This window comes from Lacerta agilis, chromosome 1 (genome assembly GCF_009819535.1).
Source record: "Lacerta agilis isolate rLacAgi1 chromosome 1, rLacAgi1.pri, whole genome shotgun sequence".
NCBI lineage: Eukaryota > Metazoa > Chordata > Lepidosauria > Squamata > Lacertidae > Lacerta > Lacerta agilis.
The window spans coordinates 109,919,350-109,947,112 of record NC_046312.1 but is presented as its reverse complement, the minus strand read 5'-3'; the positions used below and the strand labels follow the sequence as shown (position 1 = coordinate 109,947,112).

Below are 27,763 nucleotides of genomic sequence, written 5' to 3'. Positions count from 1 at the left end.
GTCTATCTCATATATTAGTTTCACCTTTTAAGTTGAATTACTGAAAGAAATGAACCTTTCCACGATATTCTAATTTTTCGAGTTTCACCTGTAGTTGGTTATCCCTGATGTAAGCAAGAGCAAACTAGCGTGGAGCCAACAATTGTTTTGCACTTTCAGAGGGCAGAGAACTAACCATCACAATGAAGGCATGAGCTGTAAAAGGACAACCCTCATCCACAACTTTTGCTTTTTATGACTCTTCCCATCTGTGCTGCTGCATTTCATCACCTGACCATATGAAGGGCCACATTATATGTGCTCATCCCATATACCTTCATGTGTCTATTCCATGTGTTCCTGGGGCCTTTCAGAGCCCTCTATTTGCAAGATCTGCATGCAATCTGGAGGGCTGCCCCCCCCCTTGATTCAGAAGATCCCTCCTCCCTGTTGAACTAAGAAGCCTGTTTAAAAAAAACAAAACACCATGTACAGGTTTGGGAAATGGAAAAGCTGAATATCTGAAGGTGGGCCCAAAATAGTTAACAGCCTTCTTTACTAGCTATGAAAAAGGCCAGATACACTGGACTGAGCCTGCAAAACTCAACAGATTTCTCAAAGCCTTACAGTGACAATCGCCACCATAAATATACAACCTCATTATTGCTTTGACAATTAAAAAGGTCGATAATCTTTCCCCCACAACAAACCTTGGTCAAAGTAATCTGCATGTCTTCAACCCCATGAATTTTTATTGCCCACTTTTGTAATTTAATCCCAGTCCTTTCTTTTCCGGTGCCATCCTTCCACCATCTAGGGAGGACCTGTTTGCTGGAAGAGCCAGTGAAATCAAAGGATGCCAATGCTACCACCACCAAAAGACAAAGAAGCAGAGGGAGGATGCCATTCCTTTGATATGAGAAGTACATCAAGATGGTTAATCCGATTGAATTGCATCTGATGGTAAGCTCTTAGGAGACTGCTCTGCTGTGAGAGATCAGAGCAGGGGTCCCCAAACTAAGGCCCGCGGGCCGGATACAGCCCGCACGAGCCAATTATCCGGCCCCCGACAATCCCCGCCGCCCACTCTTACTGGTGCGGCACGGCTGCGCATCTCTGGGTTGGCGCGGCACCGGAAATAGCTTGTGCACATGCGCAAGCATAATTTCCAGTGCACTTAAGGTGCAGCGCAGTGCAGGAAATAGCTTTTGTGCATGCACAAGCATAATTTCCAGCACAACGACACTTGCGCATGTGCACAAGCTATTTCCGGTGCCGTGCCGACCCGGAAAAAGTGAGTGTGCGTGCATATGGGCATGCATGCCCCCCACCCTCCGGCCTGCCACACAATCGGCACTGGAGGAAACGGCCCGAGGCCAGGTAAGTTTTGTGACCCCTGGATCAGAGGGAAGTGAGAATTCTGCGTGAGAGAAGTGAGAATTCTGCAAGAGATCAGAGGGAAGTGAGAATTCTGCGTGAGAGACGTGAGAATTCTGCAAGAGATCAGAGGGAAGTGAGAATTCTGCGTGAGAGACGAGAGAATTCTGCAAGAGATCAGAGGGAAGTGAGAATTCTGCGTGAGAGACGAGAGAATTCTGCAAGAGATCAGAGGGAAGTGAGAATTCTGCGTGAGAGACGTGAGAATTCTGCAAGAGATCAGAGGGAAGTGAGAATTCTGCGTGAGAGACGAGAGAATTCTGCAAGAGATCAGAGGGAACTGAGAATTCTGCTTGAGAGACGTGAGAATTCTGCAAGAGATCAGAGGGAAGCGAGAATTCGTGCCCATCCCATTGCTACTGTTCCTGCCATAGTAACACAATGGCCATGCCTGCCAATGTTTGCTCTTGCGGCATCAGCATCACAGCCACCAAGTGCAGGAAGTTATACAGAAAAGTGAGACTGGGTTGCATGAAGAAGAAGTTTCCTTCCTTTGGGACAATCCTGTCTCTGGGTCTTCACAGTGCAATCCACGGGGCTTCTGCCCTGAGCCACATAGTGCTAGTGGAAAATAAAGGGAGGATAGAGATTAGAACCTTCCCAGGTGATTTGCTCCCCAAATTAACTGTGCAGATACATCCTTGAGTTTAGCACTTCGGTTACAGGGAATTTACATGATTTCCCCTAGAAATCCAACAGGACTTCCCTCTCAGCTAGCACATCAATGGCAATACTAGATTTTACCTTACTTATTTGTTGAATTCCTATCAAGCTTATTTGTCCAAGGAGCTCAACGCAGTGCCCCTTTTATAATCACAGCAACCCTTTAAGAAGATAGCTGGCAGATAGTGATTGGTCCATGGACACCACTGGTTGAGCAGGGATTTGAACCTGGGTCTCCTCAGTCCTAGTCCGATACTCTAACCATTTCACCACACTGGCTGTCAGCACGAGAGGTTGCAAAGATTTGACGCCTACCTGTTTGATAGTACTCATAGCGCAATTTCTTATAAGCAACACAACTCCTTGTTCCACAAAATAGCACTTACTCCTCTCCCCATAGCAATGCTTGACCTTTTTAAAACAACAACACCATTTTCCCTGTTTTGTTTCTTTGCTTAATTCTGCAAATTACTTCCCCATTTCCAGCACTGGTATTTAATAAAATTTATTATTATTATTATTATTATTATTATTATTTCCCCCTGAAGTAAGGCTACAGTTCTCTCCTTCCCGCAATGTATAAAAAGGGGATGGGGTTTCATGCCAGTGAGACACTAACAAAAATAAACTATTCCAGGATTTTGCCACCATTAGCTCAAGGGTCAAACAAGATGTTGCATGAAACTTGCACAATTCAACCCCAGCCACCTTTTCTTTTTCTTTACAATCAGTCCTGCTAGGAGTGGTGAGAAGCAGAGAAATCACAAGGGGGGGAGGGAGAGTACTTAACCCTTTCCTGCATGCCCTCACCATATTTCTGTTTCAAATTACCCCTCCCCAAACTGATGTTGGTTTTTAGGGGGGGGTTGTTTTGTTTTTTTGCCCATGGCGGGGTTCGAAAAGGCTTCTGGGGAGCATTATATGCATTTGTAGTTAACATCCGCTTCAGCCCTCTAAGCAGTAGGTTAATAATTGGTCTAACAGTCTGTGAGCTTAGATCCTCAATGATTTCCTGACTTCCGCTGAGTTTAGGAAAGGATTTGAGGCTCGAGAAAATGGCAGGAAGGGGCGAGCTGGGAACAGATCGTGACAAAATATGGAAGTGCTGTGACTTCTTGGGTGCAACCACTTCAACCTGCAAACCGAAGCAGTCTTTGGGAATTCTTGTAATCTGGGAATTTTAGACATGTGTGGTGGGGATGGTGCAGGAATGAGCTCATCAGCTCCAACCCCCAACCCTGCCACCCACTGTGAGTTGAAGGTCAACCATTAGAAGCGAGGAGTCATGCTCCTACCTATGCCATGGTAAAGCCAGGTGACTGACAAGTGGGCAGCCCTGCCCATATGTCAAAAGTTGCCCAAAGGTGGGGGGACGTGTTAGGATCTGGCCCAAGACTCACCACATGGTGCAAAACCCTGATTTCTGCAAGGAGCAGGGGAGGCTTCCCATGTCTCAAATTCCTGGAGGACGACAGGGACCCCACCGAGACAACATGAGGAATTCCCTGATCAGAAATAAAAACTCCTGAAGAGGGCTAGAGAGTCACATTTGTTAAGGACCCCCCCACACACACACACACACAATGTAAGGCAAAGGTGAGGAAACATCTAATTTGGCCCAGGAAGAAGAAGAAGAAGAAGAAGAAGAAGAAGAAGAAGAAGAAGAAGAAGAAGAAGAAGAGGAGGAGGAGGAGTTTATTTGATATCCCGCTTTTCACTACCCAAAGGAGTCTCAAAGCGGCTAACATTCTCCTTTCCCTTCCTCCCCCACAACAAACACTCTGTGAGGTGAGTGGGGCTGAGAGACTTCAGAGAAGTGTGACTAGCCCAAGGTCACCCAGCAGCTGCATGTGGAGGAGCGGAGACGCGAACCCGGTTCACCAGATTACAAGTCTACCACTCTTAACCACTACACCACACTGGCTCTCTGTTTCCCCCCAAATCACATGTGATGTCAGGTGTGGGGCAGGTAAAAGGCAATGGCTGCAAAGAAGCAACCGGGAGCCGCAGAGTGTGCTCCAAACTTTTCCTTTGGCACCTTTTAAACTTGGTGCTAAATGCAAGCCCCACTGGGACTGGTTTGGCCCAAGTGGAACTGGTCGCTGTGAAAAGCAGGCGTTGCCATCAGCTGACCAGCAGCTGCTGGGTCCAGCTATAGGGATCTTCCTCTGTAGTTGGTCTTGCATTCAAGGTGGGCTGCAAAAAAAAAACTTAATCCAGTGGTTTTCAACCAGTGTGCCATGGCACCCTGGGGTGCCTTGAATGATGGTCAGGGGTGCCGCGGGCAACATTGGCCTCTGTCCCTCTTTCTTTCTTTCCTTCCCTCCCTCCTGTGATGCCCTCTCACATTTCTTTTTCTGTCAGGCCACTAAGGCTGGGGGCATCATCTTCCCAGGCCCCTTGGGGGCTTGGCAGGAGGAGAAACCTTTCTTGGGGTGAGGTGGCAGCTCCGAGACCAGGGGCAGTGGTAGCAGCTGCCCAGAGGACTCTTGAGGAGAGGAGAGGAGCCTGAGAGAACACTCCACAAGGGAGGGTGTTCAAATAGGGGTGAGGAGCTGCTGGTTCTGCAGGCAAGAGCGGACATAACTGGGCTCCTGAGCCCCACAGGGGTGCCAGAGAAAGAAAGTAGTTGGTCAAAGGGCCATGGACTCAAAAAGGTTGAAACCCTCTGTCTTAATCTAATGCAGGCAAAGGCAAACTCGGCCCTCCAGATGTTTTGGGAATACAACTCCCATCATCCCTACCTAACAGGACCAGTGGTCAGGGATAGTGGGAATTGTAGTCTCGAAACATCTGGAGGGCTGAGTTTGTCTATGCCTGATCTAATGCCATGGTAAAGCCAGGTGACTGACAGGTGGGCAGCCCTGCCGATATGTCAAAAGTTGCCCAAAGGTGGGGGGACGTGTCAGGATCTGGCCCACCAGCCAGATCCAATTTCCTATACCTGACGCAGAACATACAAACAAACCCACACATAGAAAAGCCTGCACAATTAAAAGTCTAGCACTTTCTCCCCTTTGCATCTAGTATTCTATAGGAAGGGAATTGGTTTGCTGTTCACTATGAGAGGGCATTCAGTTATATGATCCCCATGATGTGGTCTGAAGTGAGTCAGTCTAAGAACAATTTTGCCATGTGATTTCTGTCAACTCGATCCTAGAGAGAATGTACGAGGAATGTATGGGCATCAAAAGGAATGAGACTGAACATTGACTACAATCGATGAAGTTTGCTAGGTGTTCTTTATTCTAAGGAACATCCATTGTCTGGCTATATAGTATTAGACAGGACATCTAGAGCTGGAAAATGTGCAGGAAAGAGTAGTGAAAATGATCAAGGGGTTAGTTAGAGCGCATTCCCTATGCAGAAGGGCTTTTATAAGAGAGATTTCGCTCATGATTGACAGCATGGAGAAAATTAGAAAGGTGTTGCCCCCCCCCACTGCCACCCTCCAGCCTCATAATACTAAAAATCTGGGTTTATCCAATGAAACTGACTAGCAGGAAAGTAAGGGCAGACTAACATACTGTACAGTCACACCCCAGAAGTCGAATGGAATCCGTTCCGGAAGTCTGTTCGGCTTTCAAAACGTTTGGGAAGCAAGGTGCGGCTTCTGATTGGCTGCAGGAAGCTCCTGCAGCCAATCGGAAGCCGCGGTGGACGTTCGGGTTCCAAAGAACATTCGCAAACTGGAACAATCACTTCTGGGTTTGCGGCGCTCGGGAGCCAAAAAATTCGTCTCGGAAGGCGTTCAACTTCCGAGGTACGACTGTACTTAGTTCCTCACCCAAGAAATAATTGGTCTAGACTCTATGAATTCTCTGCGACAAGATAAGGTGATGGCCACAGGCTTAGATGGTTTTAACATTGGATTAGACATTTGTCTAATCATATCATATCATATCATATCATATCATATCATATCATGGCATATTAACCAGAATAGTGAAACAGAATCTTCAGATTCAGAAGTATTCCCTTAAATGCTGGTGGGGGGGGGGGAAACAGCAGGCTGGCCACTGTTGAAAACAGGATGCTGTGCTAGATGGGCCCATGATCTAACCCAAAAAGCTCTTTCCACAGAATTTAATGGAAACCCCACTCCTGAAAAGATTTGCCCCTGCTGGCCGAGGTTTTGAGATTCACTGGGGAGGTCTCCTCCTGGCCCCACCAACAGCAGAAGCCCATTGCATGGCGACACAAGGGCAGGGCCTTCTTTGTGATGACCCCGATTCCCTCTACCTGTGAAATTCCCTCCCCCTGGAGGTGTGGTTGTTGCCCGCACTAACTCAATTTCCTGCAGCATCTTCAGACACTTCTTTTCACTCAAGGCTTTGGGGAGAGGCTGATATGTTTTAGGAACAGGTGAACTGTATTGGTGTGATGGTTGCAATACTGTTTGAAAACAGCAGCTGAGGTTTTAAATGGCTTTTGCTGGACGTGTTGTTTTTAATCACCTTTTGTAAACCACCCCTTTCAAAACTGAACTGAACAAATCAACCGCTAAAAGAAGCAAGCTTTCACCCTTTCGAATGAATAAGTGACACTCGTGAATAACAACCTTCGGTGATAACACAGATGGAAGGAGAGAACGTGAGGAACTAAAGGAGGACGGCTGACTTCTTAATCATTTGAAACCAGAGAGGCTGTGTTGTTGGCTGGTGCCCATTGGGAGTGGTAGGTCAAAAGGCTGGGAACCTAACAGTAGGTGGCGCCAGAGTCAACTGTCCCCATCTTCCTCCCTGCTGAGTTCTACAAGGGCAACACTGAGATTAAGGAGGAAGGGAATCTGACAACCAGGCCACTACCCTGCAAGCAGGAAGGTGCAGGCTGGTTGAGGCAGGCTGAGAGGTTCAGCACAGATGGACCAGCCTCCACTGCAGAGGGGGAATGAGTGTGGAACGTATGAGGGAGGACTGTCTCAGGTGATGAAAGCCGGAGGGTTTCAGAGATGTTGAGAACTGTGGTTTGTCAAAATCAGGTAAGGTGAGCAGCAATGGTTATAAGCAGAAGGTGGACATCTATGATGCAAAAACAAAATAAAAAATTCTTTCCAGTAGCACCTTAGAGACCAACTGAGTTTGTTCTTGTTATGAGCTTTCGTGTGCATGCACACTTCTTCAGCCATCTAAGAACAGGAAGCTACACATTCCAGGGGACCAGAAGAAGATCAAGAGCACTGAGGGAGCAGGTGAGGAAAGATGCCTGATTCCACAGTGCTTTTGGCTTGAGTTTTCTGGGATCAAATCGGATTACTGAAGTGGGGGATGGGATCTGAAATGGGCAAGGTCAGCAGGCCTCACTGAGGTTTTTTGTTGTTGGAATTGCGCAACAAGCTGTTAAATTTTGGGTAAGCGGACATGGAAACTGGAAGGATTGGGCCGGCTTACTTTGAAGAGTAATAATGGCTAAGTGGAGAGGGGGAAATCTGCAAATAGGATGCAGTAAGACAAGGTTCTGCCCGGGTGTGGGGGCAGGGGCATTGGTAGACCCAGAAAAGCTTGAGTGCATTTGTTAGATGATCCTAGGAGAAGACTAGTGGGCTTCAGAAACTTCAAGATCTGCTGAAGGGTCATGCAGCACAAGGGATTCTGTTTCTCTTCCAGATTCACGCTGGAATCCAACTCCCATCCTCCTGGACCACTGGCCAAGTTGGCTGAGGCTGATAAGAGTTGGAGTGCACAATTTTTGGAGGGCGCCTCTGATGGGAGTTGCTGGGGAGAGGAGTGCCAAAAGGTTTAAGGTTAGGGTAGGGGGCAGAGATCCTGGGGGCGTCTTGGAAGTGTGTGTGTGTGTGTGTGTGTGTGTGTGTGTGTTGGGAAGTGGGGTGGATGGGGGGGGTCAGGCCGGCGGGGCGGAAATGGCAGTGGCGTCGGGCGCGTCACTCACCGGATCCCTCGGCCGTGACGATGGCCTCCGGGGAGATGCAGACGCCTCGGTCATAGACGGGCAGCTCGTCGCAGGCCAGGCTCTCGGGCCACGCGTGGCCGTACTTGACGAGCACGGGCTCGCAGCCGGCGCGGGCCCTCTCGCACACGGACTTGCAGGGCTTGATGGGCTCGTGCTGGAAGTCGATGGTGCAGATGGGCGCGTACATGGCGCACAGGAAGAAGAGCAGGTCCGCGCTGCAGTGGATGCCCAGCAAGCCCTCGAACTGCTCCATGGCCAGGATGGCGTTGGCCTGCGTGCTGTGGTGCAGGTGGTTGGGCATCTTGGTCATGTTCCAGGGCAACGACTTGCACAGCGGGATGCGCACCGGCTCGCAAGACGCGCCCGCGGCCGGCGGCGCCCAGCTCGCCAGCAGCCCGCCCAGGGCGGCCAGCAAGGCGGGCGGCGGCAGCAGCAGCGCCACCATCGCCCTCGCCAAGGAGGAGGAACCCGACGGCGGAGACGTCCGCGGCGGCGCCCCCCTCCGGGGCAAGACCCTCTCGCCGCCGAGAGAGCTCTCCTTCCTGACCCCGCGCGGCGGAGGGACTCCTGCGGGGTCCGCCCCCTTCTCCCCCTCGGGTACCAGGTCGACCCCTCTTGCAAAAGTCCGGGTTGAGGTAGGGGGTGGGGGTTGTGGAGATCGGAGGGAACCGGCTGGCACAAGGGGTGGGCGCTCCTCTTCTCTACATCGGAAAGGAAGGCCACTTTGGAGAGGCGCGCAGAGGGACTTAGAGACGTCGCCAAAGAAAAAGTTTTGGAGGAGAGAGAAATCGCGCTGCTGGTCGATCTCGGCTCGGGCTGCTGGCTGCACAGGCGAGACCGGCTTCGCTTGTGTGAGGCTGGTGGAATCAGCCCCTTTTTCACTTTCCACCTCCTAGTCAAGGAGCCCCGGCTCCTCCTCTTTCTGCACCGCGCGCTCCTGGTCCCACCCCTCTCCGCCGCCGCTCTGTTCCTTTGCAAGGCAGGAAAGAGGCTGGGGGGGGGGGTGGAAGACGAGAAGGAGCGAGGAACTGCATGACCTGAGGCTCGCATCCACTCCCATCAGTTATAAGTCAGTGTTTGTCGTCTGCCACCCCTGGCTCTTCTGCTTAACCCCTTGGGAAGTTGCAGGCGCGCGCGCTCCTCTCCATCTGTTGCTTTCTCGTTTCTGCCCTCCGGCTGCCAGAAAAGAAAATAAAGGTGATCCTTGTGAAGGGATTGGCGCTCCGAGGTGGCGGACGGGACACCCACACCGTCGAAGGAGCATAAATCTAAAAGGCAGGGGGCAGAGAACAGTCTGGGTTTTTCTAAAAAAACAACAACACACACACACACTTTAAAAAGCAACAGCGCGTGTTCGCGCGCGCTTTCCTTTCCCCATAAATATACCTAATGAAGAACAACGACGGTGAGGTGTTGATCTCCATCTCTGCTTAAACAATCCTGTTTGAACTTTCTGTTTTCCTTCTCCAGCAACTGAAATAAAGGGAGCGCCCTCTCTCTCTCTCTCTCTCTGGCTTAAGTCTGCCGCAGCTGCCCTCTGCAAGAAAAGAGGCTTTTCATTGTCCCGTCTGTGTCCCCGCTTCTCTCTCTCTCTCTCTCCCCCCCCCCCCCGCTCCATAAATATCTCTGGGAAAACTTGCTCCGCAGTGGCCAAAGGAAGCTCTTTCCACGTGGATCCAGATGCATTTAATCTAGGGGAGAAAATAGAAAGCAGATATTCGCTCACCAGCAGCAATCCACCCAGCCCACCCCCCAGCCCTCCCCTCTTTCCAGCTTCCAGCTAATCTCCTTTTCAGGGCACGGCAGAGAATGCAGTGACCTAGGGGGGCACCAGTGTCCCGCTCCATGGCAGAGATACACACACACACACACACCGAGGCGGAGCGGTTGGGGGAGCAGTTTGAAACTATTCATCGGAGGGCGGCAGAACTCTCCGGGAGAGGCAACATAACAGGAAATCACCTTTGCTCTCTCCCCCCTTAAAATATGCCTTTGTTTTTTTTTGCCGGTTCTTTCTCTCCCAGCTGATCCGGCCCAGAGGAAACTGATACCCTCTGCTCTCCCTCTGTTGCGTCTTTCCCAAAGCGACCAGGATAATACACAGTGCTCATTGATTTGACTTGCGGGGAAAAGTTAGAAGGGGATGGAAGGATGGATAGATAGAAAGAAAGATAGATAGATAAAAAATAGATAGTTCTGCTTCCCTTGAGATGTGCAAGAGGAGTTCCTAGCTGCTGGCATGGGCATAGAGGGGGGGCAGCTGCCCCCCAAATCAAGTAAAAAAAATAAGTACGTTTTGTTATTGATATTTTTTGAGAAATTTTCAATTATAAAGCAATAAAGTGATACAAAGAATGTGTAAAGGGGGAGAATATATATGAATATATACAAAATATCCTAACCCATACATTCTTTATTATGTTATCATATTATCAATCCACTGATTAAAGGAGATCATTTCTTTATTCTTCCAGTTCCAGGCCTGATATTGATGAACTGGAACTGGAATAAATAAAAATACTTAACAAACTTGACTATTTGCATTGCAGGTAACTGTTCTGTCCCCCAACATAAAGCCGCCACCCCCCCCCCAAAAAAAATCCTGGCTACGCCCATGACTGGTGGTGGGGAAGATCATTAACAGGGACAAGGAAAATTAAGCTGCACCCTACATTGAAAGCTCTGTTACACCCCTTTAACAGTCATGGCTTCCCCCAAAGCATCACGGGGACTGTACATTGAAAGCTCTGTTACACCCCTTTAACAGTCATGGCTTCCCCCAAAGCATCACGGGGACTGTACAGTAGCTTATTAAAGAGTGCAGGTAGGAGATCTGCTCTTCCCCTGTCACAGCTACAATTCCCAGAGTTCACAAGACTGATTGTTAAGCCATTCCGAAAACTGTAGCTCTGTTAAGGGGCATAGGGCTCTATGTTAAAGTAGCATAATAGTGCTTTAAAAGTTTGGTGCAGATGTGGCCTTTAATATATTGAATTAAATTACTGTGCCATTCATATATTAAATTGCATAAATTTGGGTACAAATAAGACAAGGGTTTTGTTGTTGTTTATGCTGCTGTTGTTTTTTAAGAGAAGACTCGGGTATGCACTGCGTCAGGAACCATCTTTGAAGAGGCATACAAAGAATCTCCTGTGTGAGATGTGCTAATTTTTTTTAAAAAAATATTAATAATAACTGTTTTAAAAATGTATGTCCCAATTAATCCAAAGCACTTCTTTAGCTGATCAGAATGCTTTTTCGAGTGATTAATTTCACCTCTTTATCAACTGGGGGAAAAAACACCAGCCCTATCATTTACACATTCTGAAACCACTTTATATAAACCAAAGCATTCAAGCCCACAGATTTCAGAAGCCTTAAAGACGCTTTACGTTGGGGAAGTTATTATATTGCTTTAAATGGACCTAGTTGGTCTAATCATAGCTACTTTTCGGTTTGCAGAGAACCGTGGTAAAATAAGCTTTGGTGTGTGTTCCCCTTCCCCCCTCCCACCTTTTGCAGGTGAGTCTTTGTCAGATTTCTTAGAGGTAGCAGACAACACCAGTGATCTGAACAGCACAGGACAGCAGGGTCTGGAAGCTGCTATTGAAATTTCCCATAATGCCCCCATGTGGTGTCACACCAGGGCATTGTGGGAATATCTTTGAGCAAGTGTCAGTAGTGGGACCTAGGTGGTGGCATGCTTATGCTGGGCCAGGATCTGGTATTTTTAGTCTTGTTTTGAAGGGATGAGATTGGCTTCATCTTCCCTTCACAAGCTTTCTGTGTTGCTTTCTTTTATTGCACCTCTCTATTTGCCAAGACTCAAACTGCAAACCTGGTTTGCAATTAGAGACTTGCTGTGTGTTTTGCAGAGAACGTACGGCAAGTGGGAAGAAGACAGGACTGCAAGAGATCTGTCTGCGAATCCATTACAGATCTGCTAATACAAATGGTTGTAAAAACTCACCCCAGGCTGACACTAGGCAGGAATGTTTAAATCACAGCCCCAAAGAGAATGTTTTACTGGGATTCAATTTCCACAAACATCTGTTGATTTTGTGTGTGCGCGTGCGAAAACCAAACAGCCATCTCATCCCACATCAACAGCAAATCAGATGGTCATAATATAGTTTGATATTATCCGAAGTTGCATCACAATTTTGTTTTTGAGGAGATGCAAGTTCACTGCCATCAAGTTCATGGTTGCGCCAGGGTTTTTTTTATCAGGCTCTGGATGTTAGCTAGTAAAGCTTTTCTGCTTTGCAATGCAATAACAGTGTTGCCATATTTACAAAGTGTTTTTACATATCTGAATATGAAGGGAATGGCCATAGAGCAGATGTGAGATACCTAGTTATCTCCCACTTGGACTACTGCAATGCACTCTATGTGGGGCTACCTTGGAAGGTGACCCAGAAACTACAACTAATCCAGAATGCGGCAGCTAGACTGGTGACTGGGAGCGGCTGCCGAGCCCATATAAACACCGGTCCTGAAAGACCTACATTGGCTCCCAGTATGTTTCAGAGCACAATTAAGTGTTGGTGCTGACCTTTAAAGCCCTAAACGGCCACAGCCCAGTATATCTGAAGGAGCATCTCCACCCCCATCGTTCAGCCTGGACACTGAGGTCCAGCTCCGAGGGCCTTCTGGCGGTTCCCTCACTGCGAGATGCGAGGTTACAGGGAAGCAGGCAGAGGGCCTTCGCAGTAGTGGCGCCCGCCCTTTGGAACACCCTCCCATCAGATGTCAAGGAAACAAACAACTATCTGACTTTGAGAAGACATCTGAAGGCAGCCCTGTTTAGGGAAGTTTTTAATGTTTGATGTTGCATCGTGTTTTTAATATTCTGTTGGAAGCCACCCAGAGTGGCTGGGGAGACCCATTCAGATGGGTGGGGTATAAATAATAATAAGAATTATTATTATTAAGGTGTCTGATCTACAACCACCATCAATGATTAGGCCTTGCCTTCCACATCCTTCCATCACCATGCATGGACACCTCAGTTAGGTATGCACATGCCCCAACAAGGTGGAGACAGAGTAGGTGCAGATGAGTGTGTTTGCAAACTTCCAGACTTTGCACGTCTGGAATGTGCGGCCTACTATATAAAGGTAAGACTTAGATCCCTTGTTTCACCAACTTTTGCCTGTGCCCCCCCCAAATGGTATTTGGCCCTCAAAGCATTGCCCACGGGAGAATGTTGGCTGGAAAAGGTTCTCCATTCCTGGTATATGGTTATGTCCTTAAAACTTACTCTGGAGTTGCACCTATACCAGCTGAAATTCCTCAGCCTTACAAAAAAAAAGTATATTGGCTTCTAAATTGTGGTTAAATGGCTCTTTTCACCATGTAGATCAGCTCCTCGTGTATACTTAACCAATCTGTTTATTTTAGCCCCACAGTAAGTGCTTTCTACTAGCATGGCAGAGTCAACACAGCTTAGGGACAGTGTCAATTTGTACTCTGGCTAACACCTCAGCAGTTTCTAAGCAAACTTCAGCTCACCTTAATTATCTGTGGCTAGTGCAGCAGGGTAATTAATTCGACTTGGGCCAGATGGTTATCTGTCTGCCATAAAAATCCCTTTTCTCAATTTGTCAATAATTCAACCCAAAGAGAAAATTTTGCTGTATGTGTATTTGTAGAATTGCATTTCTCAATTTCCAGTAATATGTAGGCTCTGCACCGTTACCCACCTAAGGCCCGGAATACTTGTATTTAAATACATATGCAGACCCTCCAAGTGTCCCTATTTTCTAAGGACATCCCTGATTTTGGGAAGCTGTTCCGGTTTCTTATTTGATCCCGGAATGTCACGCTTTTCCTTAGGCTGTCCCTATTTTCATTGGAAAAAGGTTGGAGGGTATGGAATTATCCGACCCCCCAAAGCCATCTGAAGGCAATGTTGTGTAGGGAAGGTTTTTAAAAAAATGTTTAATGTTTTATTATTATTTTTATATTTGTTGGAAGTTGCCCAGAGTGGCTGGGGCAACCCAGTAAGATGTGTGGGGTATACCGGTAAATGGCAAAATTACCAACATGGAACGGGACGTCCCTGTTTTCATCAGGGAAATGTTGGGAGGTATGCCATATGTAGTTTTGTTTGAGTGTTTTAAAGCAATTGTGTTGGCATTTGTAACACCTCTCTCAAGGGGAGGGCGGCAAGCACACATGTAGAGCTGTCTCCATGGCGTTTGTTTCATGGCACATTCTCTTGGCACCTGTGCTAACGGTTCATGGGTTAAAGGTAAAGGTACCCATGGCCATTAGGTCCAGTCGCGGATGACTCTGGGGTTGCGGCGCTCATCTCGCTCTATAGGCCGAGGGAGCCTGCGTTTGTCCACAGACAGCTTCCAGGTCATGTGGCCAGCATGACTAAACCGCTTCTGGCGAACCAGAGCAGCACACAGAAATGCCATTTACCTTCCCGCCAGAGCGGTACCTATTTATCTACTTGCACTGTGTGCTTTCGAACTGCTACGTTGTCAGGAGCTGGGACCGAGCAATGGGAGCTCACCCTATCGCGGGGATTCGAACCGCCAACCTTCTGATCAGCAAGCCCCAGGCTCTGTGGTTTAGATCACAGCGCCACCCATGTCTTTGTGTTAAGGGGGCACAATACTTGCCTTGCCCCGGGTGCTGGCAACCCATGCTAGGCCACTGATTTAATTTCACTGGCCTTGGGTGATCTCTATTGCTTTTGTTGCTGACCTATGCCTGACACAAGCCCTGAGACCTGCTTAGTTTCCACAAGGTGGCAGCATCATTTGACCTTGGACAACCTTTCTGGGTCCACAGGTACATTTGCAAACCAGAGGAAACTGTACTGGCCACTAAACACACTCACACAATGCAACCAAGCACATACCACAACCTGTTCTATTGGTTGCATCAGGATTCTTCTTCCAAGGGGTCAGAGACAGGACACTGTGGATGCCAGAAAAAGCCTCTGTGGACCATGCTGGCAGCCCCTGCTTTAGACCATGCCCTGATATCTTTTTTTTTGGGGGGGGGGTTACATTATCTTCTGTCCAGCCCCAGTATATAGATCTCTTTGCTTTTCTCTCAAGTTACATCTGGGCCTTTTCCAACATTTCTGAAGTAAATTCCAACTTGCGTCATCCGAAAGTCTGATTGCTTTATGTTATCACTCTTGTCTCCAGTAACCAAGGAAAATATTCACAGACACCACGCGCTTGAGAGTCTAGACAGCAGTCATTTCCCAGAAACTGCTTTCCCTGCAATGGTTTTCATTTTCGTCCATACAACGCTTCCATAGTGCCCTCCTTTCTGTTATTCCCGCAGAATAGCCTCTGGTGCTTTATAACTACATTTAACTTAACAGACACCGATTTTGAATTTTTCCTCCTTCAAATTTTCTGAAACAAAAAGAGGCAACAATAATGCATTCAACTTTCATTATGTAATTGATACAACCAGACCTTGAGAACAGGACATATGCAGCTGTAGGTTGCAAACTCAGAAATAGTGCAATCCTCTGAACACCTACATTTACAACAGAATATCTGAAATAATTATTCCTTCTTAAGGTGCAAACCTTGTTCCGGATAGGTTTGTGCCATGACACATAGGAAAGTGACAGTGAACACACACCAGCCTTCCCCATCTTGTCGTCCCCCCCCCCTCGGTGAAGTTAATTGGACTCCAATTACCATCAGCTCCAGCCAGAATGATTGATGGCCAGGAATGATGGATGTTATAGTTCAACATTTGGAGAACTACAGTTCCCCCAGCCCTAAGCAAACCATTGGAGAATCCTTGAGGTATTATCATTCCTTCCAAGGGACTGGAGATGGCATGCTTCTTGCTGCTGTTGCCTTCCTTAAAAACAACAACTTTGTGAGCACAGGTTAGGCAGAGAGTGTGCACAAGGTTGCACAATGCACACCAGGGGTAGATCTGCACACAGGAAAAAAATGCTATAAATAAGTCAGAAATTAAAATGTTATAACGAAAGGGGGGAAAACGCTATTGAAAATCGCAAACAATTTATTTTTGCTCTCCAGCACTCTCTGGTGTTGCTTGTTTATAATGCATTCAAAACACTGTTTTTTGTTTTTTTTGTTTTTGACTAACGTAGCTGAGTTCAAAGTCAAAGTCTGAATTTGAATTTGCAGGTCTAAGCCTACTGCTCTGAACGCTAGATCAGGGGCCTTCCAGATGTTGTCTGGAGTCTTAACTCCTATCCACCCCAATTGGCATGGCCAATGATTACGGATTTTTGAGAGCTGTCATCCAGCCACATCTGGGGGAATCACAGATTTCCCATCCTGGACCATATACTCTCTGCTAGTTAAACGGTTAAAGTCTAACATCTGGCTACACATTTATTGTATCCTGCATACATGCAAGTAATAACATGTGCAAACAAGGCTATAAATTTGGTCTGCAATAATGTTACTGACAAATCCATATAGGCAGCTGCTTTCTGTGTTTCGCAGACAGAAGTGCAGAGAGAGCATCCAGCCATTGTGAACAAGCATTCCTTGTTACAAATTCTAAGAGAGATTGCTAAACTCTGGTCATAATCCTTCCAGTGATGGGGAGAAGTATTTAGCAACTGCCATATTTATTTTCCTTTAATGATTGTAGTTACGGGGGCAGGGGAAACCTGACACATCAAATGTGACTTTTAGAAAGTTAAGTCCAGACCATAATACTTAAAAAAAATATAATGTGGAGGGGATGGCATTCAATAAACCCCACACCCGCTTGAAAACTAGCAAGAGTGTCAATGACCAATGCCAACCAATTTGAAATCCTATTTTAGGATCCCCCTCCCCCAATTTTCATCACTATGCCTTCTCATCCCAGGCCTTGCCCTGGTTTTACTTCTAGTATGTGTTAGGACGCAGGTGGCGCTGTGGGTTAAACCACAGAGCCTAGGGCTTGCCATTTAGATTGGTGGTTCGAATCCCCGCGACGGGGTGAGCTCCTGTTGCTCAGTCCCAGCTCCTGCCCACCTAGCAGTTTGAAAGCACATCAAAGTGCAAGTAGATAAATAGGTACCGTTCTGGCGGGAAGGTAAACAGCGTTTCCATGCGCTGCTCTGGTTCGCCAGAAGCGGCTTAGTCATGCTGACCACATGACCCAGAAGTTGTACACCGGCTCCCTCGGTCAATAAAGTGAGATGAGAGCCGCAACCCCAGAGTTGTCCGTGACTGGACCTAATGGTCAGGGGTCCCTTTACCTTTATGTGTTTGTACTATGGCATGTGTCCTTTTTAATATGAATTCAGAATAAAAATGGAAGTTTATATTTAAAAGTTCAACTTAGCCATGTAGGCCTGTGATATAGGCAGACCTAGAACAAGTCATGAACTCAGGCTTTTACCGGGGGGTGGGTGGGTGGGTTAGCACTTACTGACTTAAATTGAGAAAAATATGATTGTAGGCTTCCACAGTCCACAAATCCTTTTAAATAAGTGTATTGATTGATTGTGTGTGTGTGTGTGTGTGTTACATATAAGACTCTGGACCTGCCTTCCTGGAGACACTAGACTGGCTCCCTCCTTGTTCTTCTGCTGGCAAGGTGAAGACCGTCTTGTTAATTTTGAAAATTAACTGCATTTAATGAAAGGGCTGGTGTCATGCTGTTTTTATCGTAATTATTTTCATGTTTTAAGTACCGGTAGGTTTCATATTCAGTATGTATAGCCTATAGTTTTAATTCTATCATTGTTTGATTGCATTTTAATGTTTAATGTTTTTAGCACTTCTTGTTTCTATCTGTAAGCTACCTTGAGTCCCATCAGGGAAAAAGCTGGGGTAATAATAATAATAATAATAATAATAATAATAATAATAATAATAATAATTTCTTCCCTGGAGTTTTCATTAGAGCACCACTTGATTCATTCCTCTGACAAGTGATTTTGGGTTTGTGATTTTGGAGGTAGTAATCATCTCTGTGTATGTATTTTTAAAATAAACCAGAGTTTTGTTCAGTAAACGAGGAAGAACACCCTGCCTCCTTTTAACCACCCTTCCTCCCTGCCAAAACTCCCACCACCTACTAAAAAACATTTGCTAGGTGGAAATTGGCTTGTTTGGTACTTTTTATGATGTTTGACTTAATTATCAATTTTTTTAAAAAAAAATCAGCCCCAGTCTGTTTCCACTCACAATGCTGTCAATTAAAGATCTACAAGAATTATTACATATACAGACCTTGGGGAAGAACATTTTCTCCTTCGCTATAAATCCTGACTCCGCAGTTCTTTTTTTTATTACTGCATTTCTCCAGTTGCCTTCTGTGGTTTTTGCCAGCTTCTCCTCTTGGCTTCCATGTGGAATTTAAAAGGTTTTTTCTTCTCCCCCCCCCCTTTTGAATAGCTGTCTCCGACATCAATGCCACGTCACGACACGAAGCTAACTAATAAGAGTTAGACTCCATTGGTTAATCTAGCTGAGTATTGCTTACTGACTGGCAGAAGCTCTCTACGGTTTTGGCCAGGGGACATTCCCAGCCCTACTTTAAAATGTTATTAATGGAACCTGGGGCCTTCTACAAGTGAGTTTAAGTTTCTGTGTTATTTTATGCATACCCTCCAACATTTCTCCAATGGAAATAGGGACGTCCTAAAGCAGGAGACACGGGTGCGCTGTGGTCTAAACCACAGAGCCTAGGGCTTTCCGATCAGAAGGTTGGCGGTTGAAATCCCTGTGAAGGGGTGAGCTTCCGTTGTTCGGTCCCAGCTCCTGTCCACCCAGCAGTTCGAAAGCACGCCAAGTGCAAGTAGATAAATAGGTACCGCTCCAGTGGGAAGGTAAACGGCGTTTCCGTGCCCTGCTCTGGTTCACCAGAAGCAGCTTAGTGATGCTGGCCACATGACCCGGAAGCCGTCTGCGGATAAACGCCGGCTACCCCGGCCTATAGAGCAAGATGAGCGCGCAACCCCAGAGTCGTCTGCGACTGGACCTAATCATCAGGGGTACCTTTACCTTTAAGGAAAAGCGGGACAGTTCCGGGATCAGATCAGAAACTGGGCTGGCTTCCGTAAACCCAGGACCATCCCTGGAAAATAGGGACACTTGGAGGGTCTGTTATGTGATGGTTGCCGTCACCTGGTTGCTGCATGTGCTAGGGCTGTGAGTGCCCTACTGTGTCATCTGATGTCATCTTGGGAAACCAGGTGCTTCAACACAATAGATTAGAAGCTTTCAAGTCTCCAGCTAAGCTTAGTGGCATGGAGAAGCTATGTAACTTCTCCGTGCCACTAAGGATTTCAGTTATGATAGGAAACAGCATGGGGCATCTCTTGGACTGGTGCAAGTGAGTTAAGGGGCTGTGCAATGTGTGGAGAAACTTGAGGTATGTTAAATTATCTGTAAGTTGTATGGAGAATAGGGTGCCAACTAGCTCATCTGATGCCCTCAAATCTTCTCCATTGTTCTCTACTTGTTCCATGGCTACCCTACACCCCAGACTTGCACCTCATAACTCTCATCAAAATTAAGAACATAAAGAGAAGCCTAGCAGGATTTCCCATAGTGGCCAACAAAATGCCCACAGGAAGCCCACAAGACATGAAGGCAAATGGCTTCTTCCCATTCCCACCCCTCTGCTAATTGAGACCTACTGCCTCTGAACGCAAAAGATGTTTGTAGCCATCATGGCCAGTAGCTATCACAGTAAGTCCAACTCCACTCTCCTTCAGAGGAGGTGAATAATGCCTTTGTTATTAATTCAAACTTAACTGAACCCCTTTGTGTCAATACTCAAGTCACAACCAATGACAGAGATGGAGGAGAATGACATCACATCAAATGGGGAGAAGAGATTGCAAAACATACAAACCATCATCAGTCTCATGGTTAAAGTGTGTTAAATTGCAATCCAGAGCAGATTATATCACAATATATAGATTTTAGCTTTTAAATTAGTAGATCTGCAACATTTGTGAATGGATAGGGTTTTTACTTTTAAAAAAATTGCATGAGGATTAGTTTTAATTGTTGGAACCTGTCTGGGGACTTGAGGGTGAAGGGCAGTTAATTAATAACAGGCAATATGTCAGGTCAGTGATGGTAAATGTACAATACTTCAGTGATGCTGTATAAGCCACTGAGTCTGTCTACAGTCCTTCATTTTCAGTAGGAAACCATCTGGAGCACATTTCTGAGGTTTCAAGACAGGCTGACATGCCTGTGTTTTCTCCATAACCGTAAGATTTAGAAATTCCTTTTAGAAGGATTCTCCAGGATTTATCAAGAATTGCTTGGGCACTTAAAACTCCTATATGGAATGGCAGTGTCCATTCTTATTTGGGTCAGTTCTTGTTCCATCTTGCCCTAAATGAGTCCCCTAAGAGAGTCAATGCTGCACTCAAGTTGGTGTTGATGTTTAAAGCACCTCAACAGTGGCTGGAATGAAGTGTGTGCGAGGAGAGCATAAATTTTAAGAACCTCGCTACCCTCTGGACCTGAATCTCACATGTTCTGAATAGATAATCCCTACTGAGGGAGAATATCCATTGCATTTTTGAAAGAGAGAAAGAAACTCCTTGTCTCTATACCCATGATGATTTACGAAATACACTGAAGCCACCACCGCAATAAAACTGGAATCTTAACAAACATACCAGATTCAAGGACATTGGCAACATGCATTCTCAATTAAATAAAAAACAGCTCACACATTTACTGAATCACAAGGAAAAGGCTGAGGTGGGCTTCACTTGGGAGCACAATCCTTAATTTATGACTATCATCAGAGCCAGTTCTTCAGCAGCAGTTCCAAATCCCTTTTCATATCCTGCCATTTCACTATTAATTTCAGTTTATAAATTTCTCCACTGACACTGCATCTACTGTGTGGGTCATCCTGACCAGGCAATGTTCTAGAAGAACTGTAGAGTGAGTTGGATACGGAATATTATTTTTTATTACTGGAAACTGGATGTTATTTTCTATTGTCTTTGCACTCTTCCCCAGGAAAATCTCAAACTGTTACATCTTTCAATACAAATTCTCCAGTTTCCACTTCCCATTTCACATGGTCTAACATCTCCAACTGCATTGCTAACATTTCTGCTTGGGTAAACCATTAGTCTCTCAAATATAATCCAAACCAGAATTCCTATCTACCCGTCAAACCTTTTTTAATTTTTTTGCCCCCGCAAGAACTGGGGTAGTGGCAAATTGGAAAGGGGAGGGGTGAGAGGTAAGATGGTGTGAACAGTGAGACCATGAATAGGCAGAAGGAATGGAATAGATACTATGGGACAGTGTGTCACCACAACCACCAAGCTACTAGTTCCTAAGGAATGTTGACTTGATTTTTTTTTCTTCAGTGAGTGATTTCATCTTTATTTACAGATTATGTTTGCACGCTCTCATTTTCTGTAATATGCAGTAAGGTGAGTTAACCCAAGTGGATTTAGACACTAAAGTATCATTACATTCTGCAGGAGTCAACAGGAGCCTTTCCCTTTAATAATATGTTAGCAGGGAGTGCCTAGTGCTGCACAGGAATCTTCAGAAGCCAAAAAATATATTGTGTTTTTAAAATGGATAGTATAATTTGTGAGTTTGGACCTGACACACCAGACACCTTTAGGAACCCTCACGTCAAGTTTGGTGACAATAGAAGGATGAACCTATGCCAAAAAATGGGTGGAGTCATGTCAAAGTGATGTCTCAGCCCACCGAAAAAATATGGAAAGACATAGATAGCAAGCCAGCAGTGAGATGTTTGTAAGCCTATTGATTTTTAAGCCGGTTAGGTGACAGCCATTAAGGTAAAGCAAATTTTAATGTGATTAGACAGTACTGATGAAGAACCAAAAATGGGTCGAACATGGATATTTAACAATCTGTAGACTGAGTCAACACACGTTGCTCGACGCTTAGAACACTGAATTTTCAATAGTCAACTTAGCAAAAAACCCAAGGAAAGTCACCAGCACGTAATACAGTGTAGTGTTTATTGTATGTAATGGAAGGTACACTTGAATTTCAAAAATTTAAAACATATAAAAAGTGGTTAAAGGGCTAACATTTTATCAACATTTGATAAATGCATTAAGAACGTTTATTATACAGCAGGGTACAATGTAGTGTTAATGCCAACGGGGCACCATGGAAATTAGTCTTTAAAAAATTCCACTATGTAAGCTTTATACAAACAAAACCACTTGCTGCTGTTTAAGATTGTATGGAGAAGACTGCTGTCTAAGCAGCCTTACAACAATTTTTAATATTAGATAGCATCAGTCATTAATTTGGGTGAGTGTTTCAAAAAGAAAAAAAAGTAGAAATGTTGTCATTCACAGAAATGCACATCCAAGTCTTATTTCTGATAAGAACAATAGGTACAGATTGTAACTCTCCCTATATGAAATAATTTACACACAGATGAAAGCTAGGAACACTAAAATAATCACTAAATAGAGTTCTTCCTGGAAATAAACAAGCCATTATGATTCCTGCACGATTGGATATGAAAAAACATAGTTGAAATAGTATTTCTCTTTTTAAACATAATTATGATTATTCTAAAATAAAAAGTAAAACAAATCAGCAAAATGTGCAACCTAAAATCAGCCAAGCTTATATTGTAGTACAACCATATTAAGAAACCACTGGTCAGAAATACAACTGTATTGGGAAAAAGTTTATAATCCACAAAACTCTTTGCCAGGCCATAAAGTAAAACAGCTCCACAGTTTACACAAGTAAAACTGAGGCAACATAGATGCGTGCTTAGGTTGTCTCCAGTTAAAGCAGATATTCAGGCAGACGATGTGACACTTTGTTTGTACACAGCATGGTATGCATTTCGGAGCAAGACATACGGAAAGCAAGACTCCAGAAGATCCATGGTCAGGAATGGAGACTCCTGGACAATCTAAAGTGAGAGGAGAGATCGCATCAGAAACCTGGTAAGGAGTGGAAATCCCGATGCTGCTAAAATGACAAGCTACCAGCAAGGAGCAGAAGGAAATACAGACAGGCTCAAAAGAGTAGGGTTCAAAAGCGTTGCATGGTTTTTGTTTTATAAAGTAATTGTTCTGCTATGCTGCCCAACAGTATTTTGACCATTTGTTGAATTCCACACAGCGTGCTTCTCAAAGCCTCTTTTGCCTAGGATAAAACTTTTGGAACAATCACTGGAATGAGAGCTTACCATGTCTAGCAGTAGGTAAACAGATTCTCTGTTCCTTGTAGTGGTTTTGTCTGTCTCCTGACCGATTTTCAGTAGACTAGAAGATGCAAGCTAAAAAAAATCACAAATAGCAATTAAGTTTTCTACTAATCTAAAGACACTTTAAAAATCATTTTAATTTCACGACACATGCAATTTCAGATATAAGATTTAACATGACACCATCTGTAATGTTAGATAATGCAATGGGGTTATGGATGTGGAGCATCCCACAACAATGAAATGAACAGGACAGACCAATTGTATAGCTCAATTTGTGTCATGGAATCCCTAATCAGACTCAGTTACTCTGCAAGACAAAGTTCACACATGCTTACAATATTGACTCAAATCCTTTACATTGTTGCAATCACTACCATATAGGAAAAGCCACCATAATGTTGTTGGCTTGAAATACAAAGTTAAGGTTGTAAATGTTAATCGCAGTACAGCTGAAAGCCTTGGTGGAAACGAATGATTTCTGGACCAGGTCAGCCCAAAATAAAAACTGTACATACAGCCAAGAATTCTTTGAGACGGTCTTCAATGCTTCCCTTGTGAATGGTAAATAAAGCTGCAGCAATCTGGTTGATTGCTTTGGCCAGGCAATGGATATTGTTGCAGTGACCTAAACAAAAACACATTTGTGATATTACTTTAGCTTCACTCACACTCTGAACGTTTTAGCTGAATGGAACGTGTTGTTTGAATAGCAGCAGAGTTAAGTTAAGCAAGGGATTAACTTTCAAATATAACATGGACAATCTTCATTTAACAAGGAGGAAGTAAAAATCTTTAAGAACCTTTTGCATAGAGTAAAAGACATTACACTTAGGTCCTGCTATCTGCACGGTCAATATCCAAAAATTCACTTATTCACACTTGAAAAAATATCCACAAATTCACTTATTCGAACAGCCAACTTTCTTACTTCCTTTTTGTGTGTGTTGGTTGGTGGCAGCCATTTTGAGACAGAAACCATGGAAAGAGGGAGGGATATCAGATGGCACAGAAAGCACGAAAAATTAAACAAATCAGGGACAGGAGAGATTGGGCAAATCATTCCCCCCCCCCGCCTCTCTTTTGCTGATTGGCTGCAGCCATTTCAAGAAGAAACCATGGAGAGAGGGACGGAACAGAGGGGACAAATCTCGCATTAGAAATGTTTCGATAGGAAACAATGGGAATCGTGGAATCGTTATACAAACGATTCCATAACAAACAATTTCCAGGAAACTCATAAAGCGGGGCTACATTTATTCCAAAATCTGTTTCAGAGACTGAATTCTGGTTTTCTTCTTAATTTATCAGTTCCAAAATTCTGGTCTGAAGACCTGAATCCTGCTAGGTGCAAACAGAACGGTGTGTATTCAAGTAAAGACGGGGCAACATGGTACCTAGCATAGGAATATGAGAATTATGAATGCTTCTAATGCAAATATCTAGTATGAAAACTAGTTTCAATATGACTTCCAAATAGTACTCATCATTGTTCCTGTGCCCCCAAAAGCCTCCAGTCAAGTTTTAACATTTCCTAATCAATAGGACATTTATGTGCAACGGGTAGAACACATTCTTGGTAAGGATCCCTAGAACCAAGGTATGACTTGAGGTGAGAGATTTTTATTTCCTCTTTCAAAGCAACCATTGTGAGATATAAAATTGATGTACTATTCAACACCAAAAAGGACCAAACACCAATATCATAAAATGAAAGCAAATAAATATTCCAGATGAACATTTAATATAATTTTCCCCCTCCCCCCAGAGCAAATTTTCACACCAGTTTGTCTGAATATTACCTTCAATGGCAGGACTGTATTGAGACATCACATTACTGGCCAAGGTTGGTAAGGAGACAGCCACAAAGACCATCAGAAGGCAGGCAATTTTATATTCTTCCTCTGGACTAATGTTTTCTGAAAAGAAACACAAATTTAGGAGATCCATTATAACTGGGTGGGTTCAAAACACCTAAACTAATACTTCATCCATTCACAGCATTGGTAATGTTTCTGAGCCAAATTCTGTGTTATTTTGTTTGAGCTAATAAAGACCAGTACTTTAGAGTAGTTGGGGAAACTCAGCCAGGTGGGTGGGGTAGAAACAACAACAACAACAACAATTCCACCAAGTGTGGCATAACCAATACTCTTCCGCAACAGCTATCACTCTGTATAAATCAGCTATCACTCTGTATAAATCATACCCCAACACATTTTCAGGGAAGGAAAACGTAACTTAAGAAAAATAGGATGCATTTTTTTTAATTCCTAGAAGAACATTTATCTTAGCAGCTATTCAAAGATTTTATAGCTCAATCAAAAGTACCCTAATGACAAATTGCAATTATAAGAGGTTTCTTTCCTCTTAACTCCAGTGGTCAGCAAAGTTATTTCAGGCTTCCTTTTGAATGTCTGCACATAGGAAATAGCTCAGCATGGCCACCAATTGAGAGCTGTTCATAAATGAGTGCTACTCCTCTAAAGTAGAGTTTCTATACCAGTATTTCACATTCCTGGGCCAACTTGAATAAAATATTGGGGGGGGGGAGGTAAGCCCCACCCCACATCACATGACATGGCACATGCATACCACTGGCTTAGCATTACATGCAAACACAGCCAGTATCCAAAAACGTTATGCAGCAGCATACCTGATTTTTGAGAAGAAAGTGCTACAACCAGAGCAGGATCTATCTCACAAGGCAGTCCCGCAGCTGATGAGAGCTCATATACATTCATTGCAACCTGAGAGAGAGAAAGGTACTGCAGAGTGAAAAAGGCCAGAATAATTTTGTGGAATTTGTCAGAGCAGACATTGTAAAATCTTTTCAGTGTTTACATTAAATTACACATGAGAACGGAACCATGGAAGAACCTTTGGTGGCAGCTATACACCTAGCCTATAGTGAAAAGCTCCATCAGCGCCACTTCTGCTAGCTGGCTGTCATCTCTCTCACACGCCCCTCTGCCAAAAACTTGTATACTCTCCGAAACCATATTCAACAGCAACTTTATAAGATTCCAACACGCTCTCAAACTGCACAAACAGAAAACTTTGTTAAGCCAAAGCATATAATGCATTAAATTAATGCTGCCATATTGTGTCTACCAAGACTAGGTTCTGAGGCCTAAAGTGCAAAAGAGTTTCATAATCCATTTAGAGAATGGATGCTGATCAACTCAAAAACTAAATTGTTAGAAACACTTTTTGAATTACTCCCTCTGAACTGCCGTGTCCTTTTTATTTTATGACTTGCTCTTAGTATAAACCAGTGACTCCCAGCAGTTTGCAAAGGAGAAATACTGGAATCATAACTAACCACAGAAGTATGAAGCTGTATTAATTTCATTTTAATGAGGTTTACAGAAATACCGTGTTTCCCCTTTTTTAAGACGTAGTCATAAAGTAAGCCATAGCAGGGTTTTTTCACAGTTGCGAAAAATAAGCCGTACCCCGAAAATAAGCCGTAGTGCCACCATCGTCCCCGTCGCCTCCTCAGCCACTCCTACCTGTTCCTGATGCGCAGGGAGACGGCGAGCGAGAGGCACGGGGGAAAAAGCCTCTCGTCCGAGTCCTGCAGACAGCGAGCGAGAGGCACTAAAAAATAAAAGCCTCTCGCCTGAGTTCTGCCCTGCCTGTTCCTGGCGCACAGGGAGACAGCGTGTGAGAAACGCGGGGGGGGGGGGAACCTCTCGCCTGAGTCCTGCCCCGACTGTTCCTTTTTAATCAATATTTATTACCAGTAATAAAAATAAGACATCCCCTGAAAATAAGCCACCCTGTCTTTTTTTTTGAGGGGGGGGGGAATAAAATAAGACGGTGTCTTAAAATAGGGGAAACACGGTATATACAAGTGCTACATCTGTCTATACATTCCTGCTTTTGGCATAATATACATTTTTAGAAAGAACTAAAAAAAAACAACCACCCATTATTCTCACAAGCAATTACCTTCATATCCGTCTCTCTTGGAATGTGATCCTTAAAGTCTTCAATTGAACTTACAAGGAAAGGAATGTGATATGATAAGACCTAAGACAAAGAAGCATGCAACAAAACTGTTACTTTTGGCTACTGTGTCTCCAAAGACAGCATGTTGTGACTGTTGCATTTATTCTACCTTCTCTCCTCAGTTTATGCATTAAGAGGCCTGGAAGCATCATGCCAGAATCTTGCAGCAGGAGTGGAAAAACACTGGCTAACAAGAGTTTTGAATACTGTATTGCTTTGGGTCTAAAACAGCTGTACATCAATTTCCTTTCTTTAAAATAAAAATAAAAAGTGAAATGGTAAAGGTTTGATTCTTTCAGCATATGTATGCAACATACTTAATTTCAATTAAGTTTTGATTATTCGTATTTAGTGCTGCAATCCTTTCACCACAGCATAAGCAAGCTGTGTCTTATTCAATCAACTGATCATTTATTGTATTGCTAAAAGCCACTACAAATATGGTTACAAAACCAGCAAATCCAATAAAACCTAATTAAGAAAGATCCAGAAGTAAGCAAGCATTTACAATAAATTAAATTAATGAATCCCCTGCACAATCTGCAGCGTTGTCTTTTATGTGGTTAGCACGAATACTTTT

The 27,763-nt window shown here is 44.5% G+C and overlaps 2 protein-coding genes across 9 annotated transcripts in view; both read right to left on the bottom strand.

Annotated features, from left to right (window-relative positions):
- Positions 1-8,878, bottom strand: part of FRZB (frizzled related protein) — a 31,614-nt gene extending 22,736 nt beyond the window's left edge. The window contains exon 1 of one of the 2 annotated variants that reach the window (XM_033166927.1): positions 7,969-8,878. In XM_033166927.1, the coding sequence (XP_033022818.1) occupies positions 7,969-8,434 (466 nt within the window). In that variant the 5' untranslated portion in view covers positions 8,435-8,878. The remainder of the gene's footprint in view (positions 1-7,968) is intronic. The other variant, XM_033166917.1, reaches the window with a different exon arrangement.
- Positions 8,879-21,925: 13,047 nt separating this feature from the next.
- NCKAP1 (NCK associated protein 1) overlaps positions 21,926-27,763 on the bottom strand; it is a 45,538-nt gene continuing 39,700 nt past the window's right edge. For 4 of the 7 annotated variants that reach the window (XM_033166879.1, XM_033166889.1, XM_033166854.1 and 1 more), the window contains 6 exons: positions 27,124-27,204; positions 25,823-25,934; positions 24,969-25,085; positions 23,685-23,794; positions 23,149-23,238; positions 21,926-22,869 (listed from right to left, as the gene is read on the bottom strand). In XM_033166879.1, coding sequence (XP_033022770.1) covers positions 22,753-22,869; positions 23,149-23,238; positions 23,685-23,794; positions 24,969-25,085; positions 25,823-25,934; positions 27,124-27,204 — 627 coding nt within the window. In that variant the 3' untranslated portion in view covers positions 21,926-22,752. The remainder of the gene's footprint in view (positions 22,870-23,148; positions 23,239-23,684; positions 23,795-24,968; positions 25,086-25,822; positions 25,935-27,123; positions 27,205-27,763) is intronic. The other 3 variants (XM_033166897.1, XM_033166906.1, XM_033166870.1) reach the window with 1 other exon arrangement.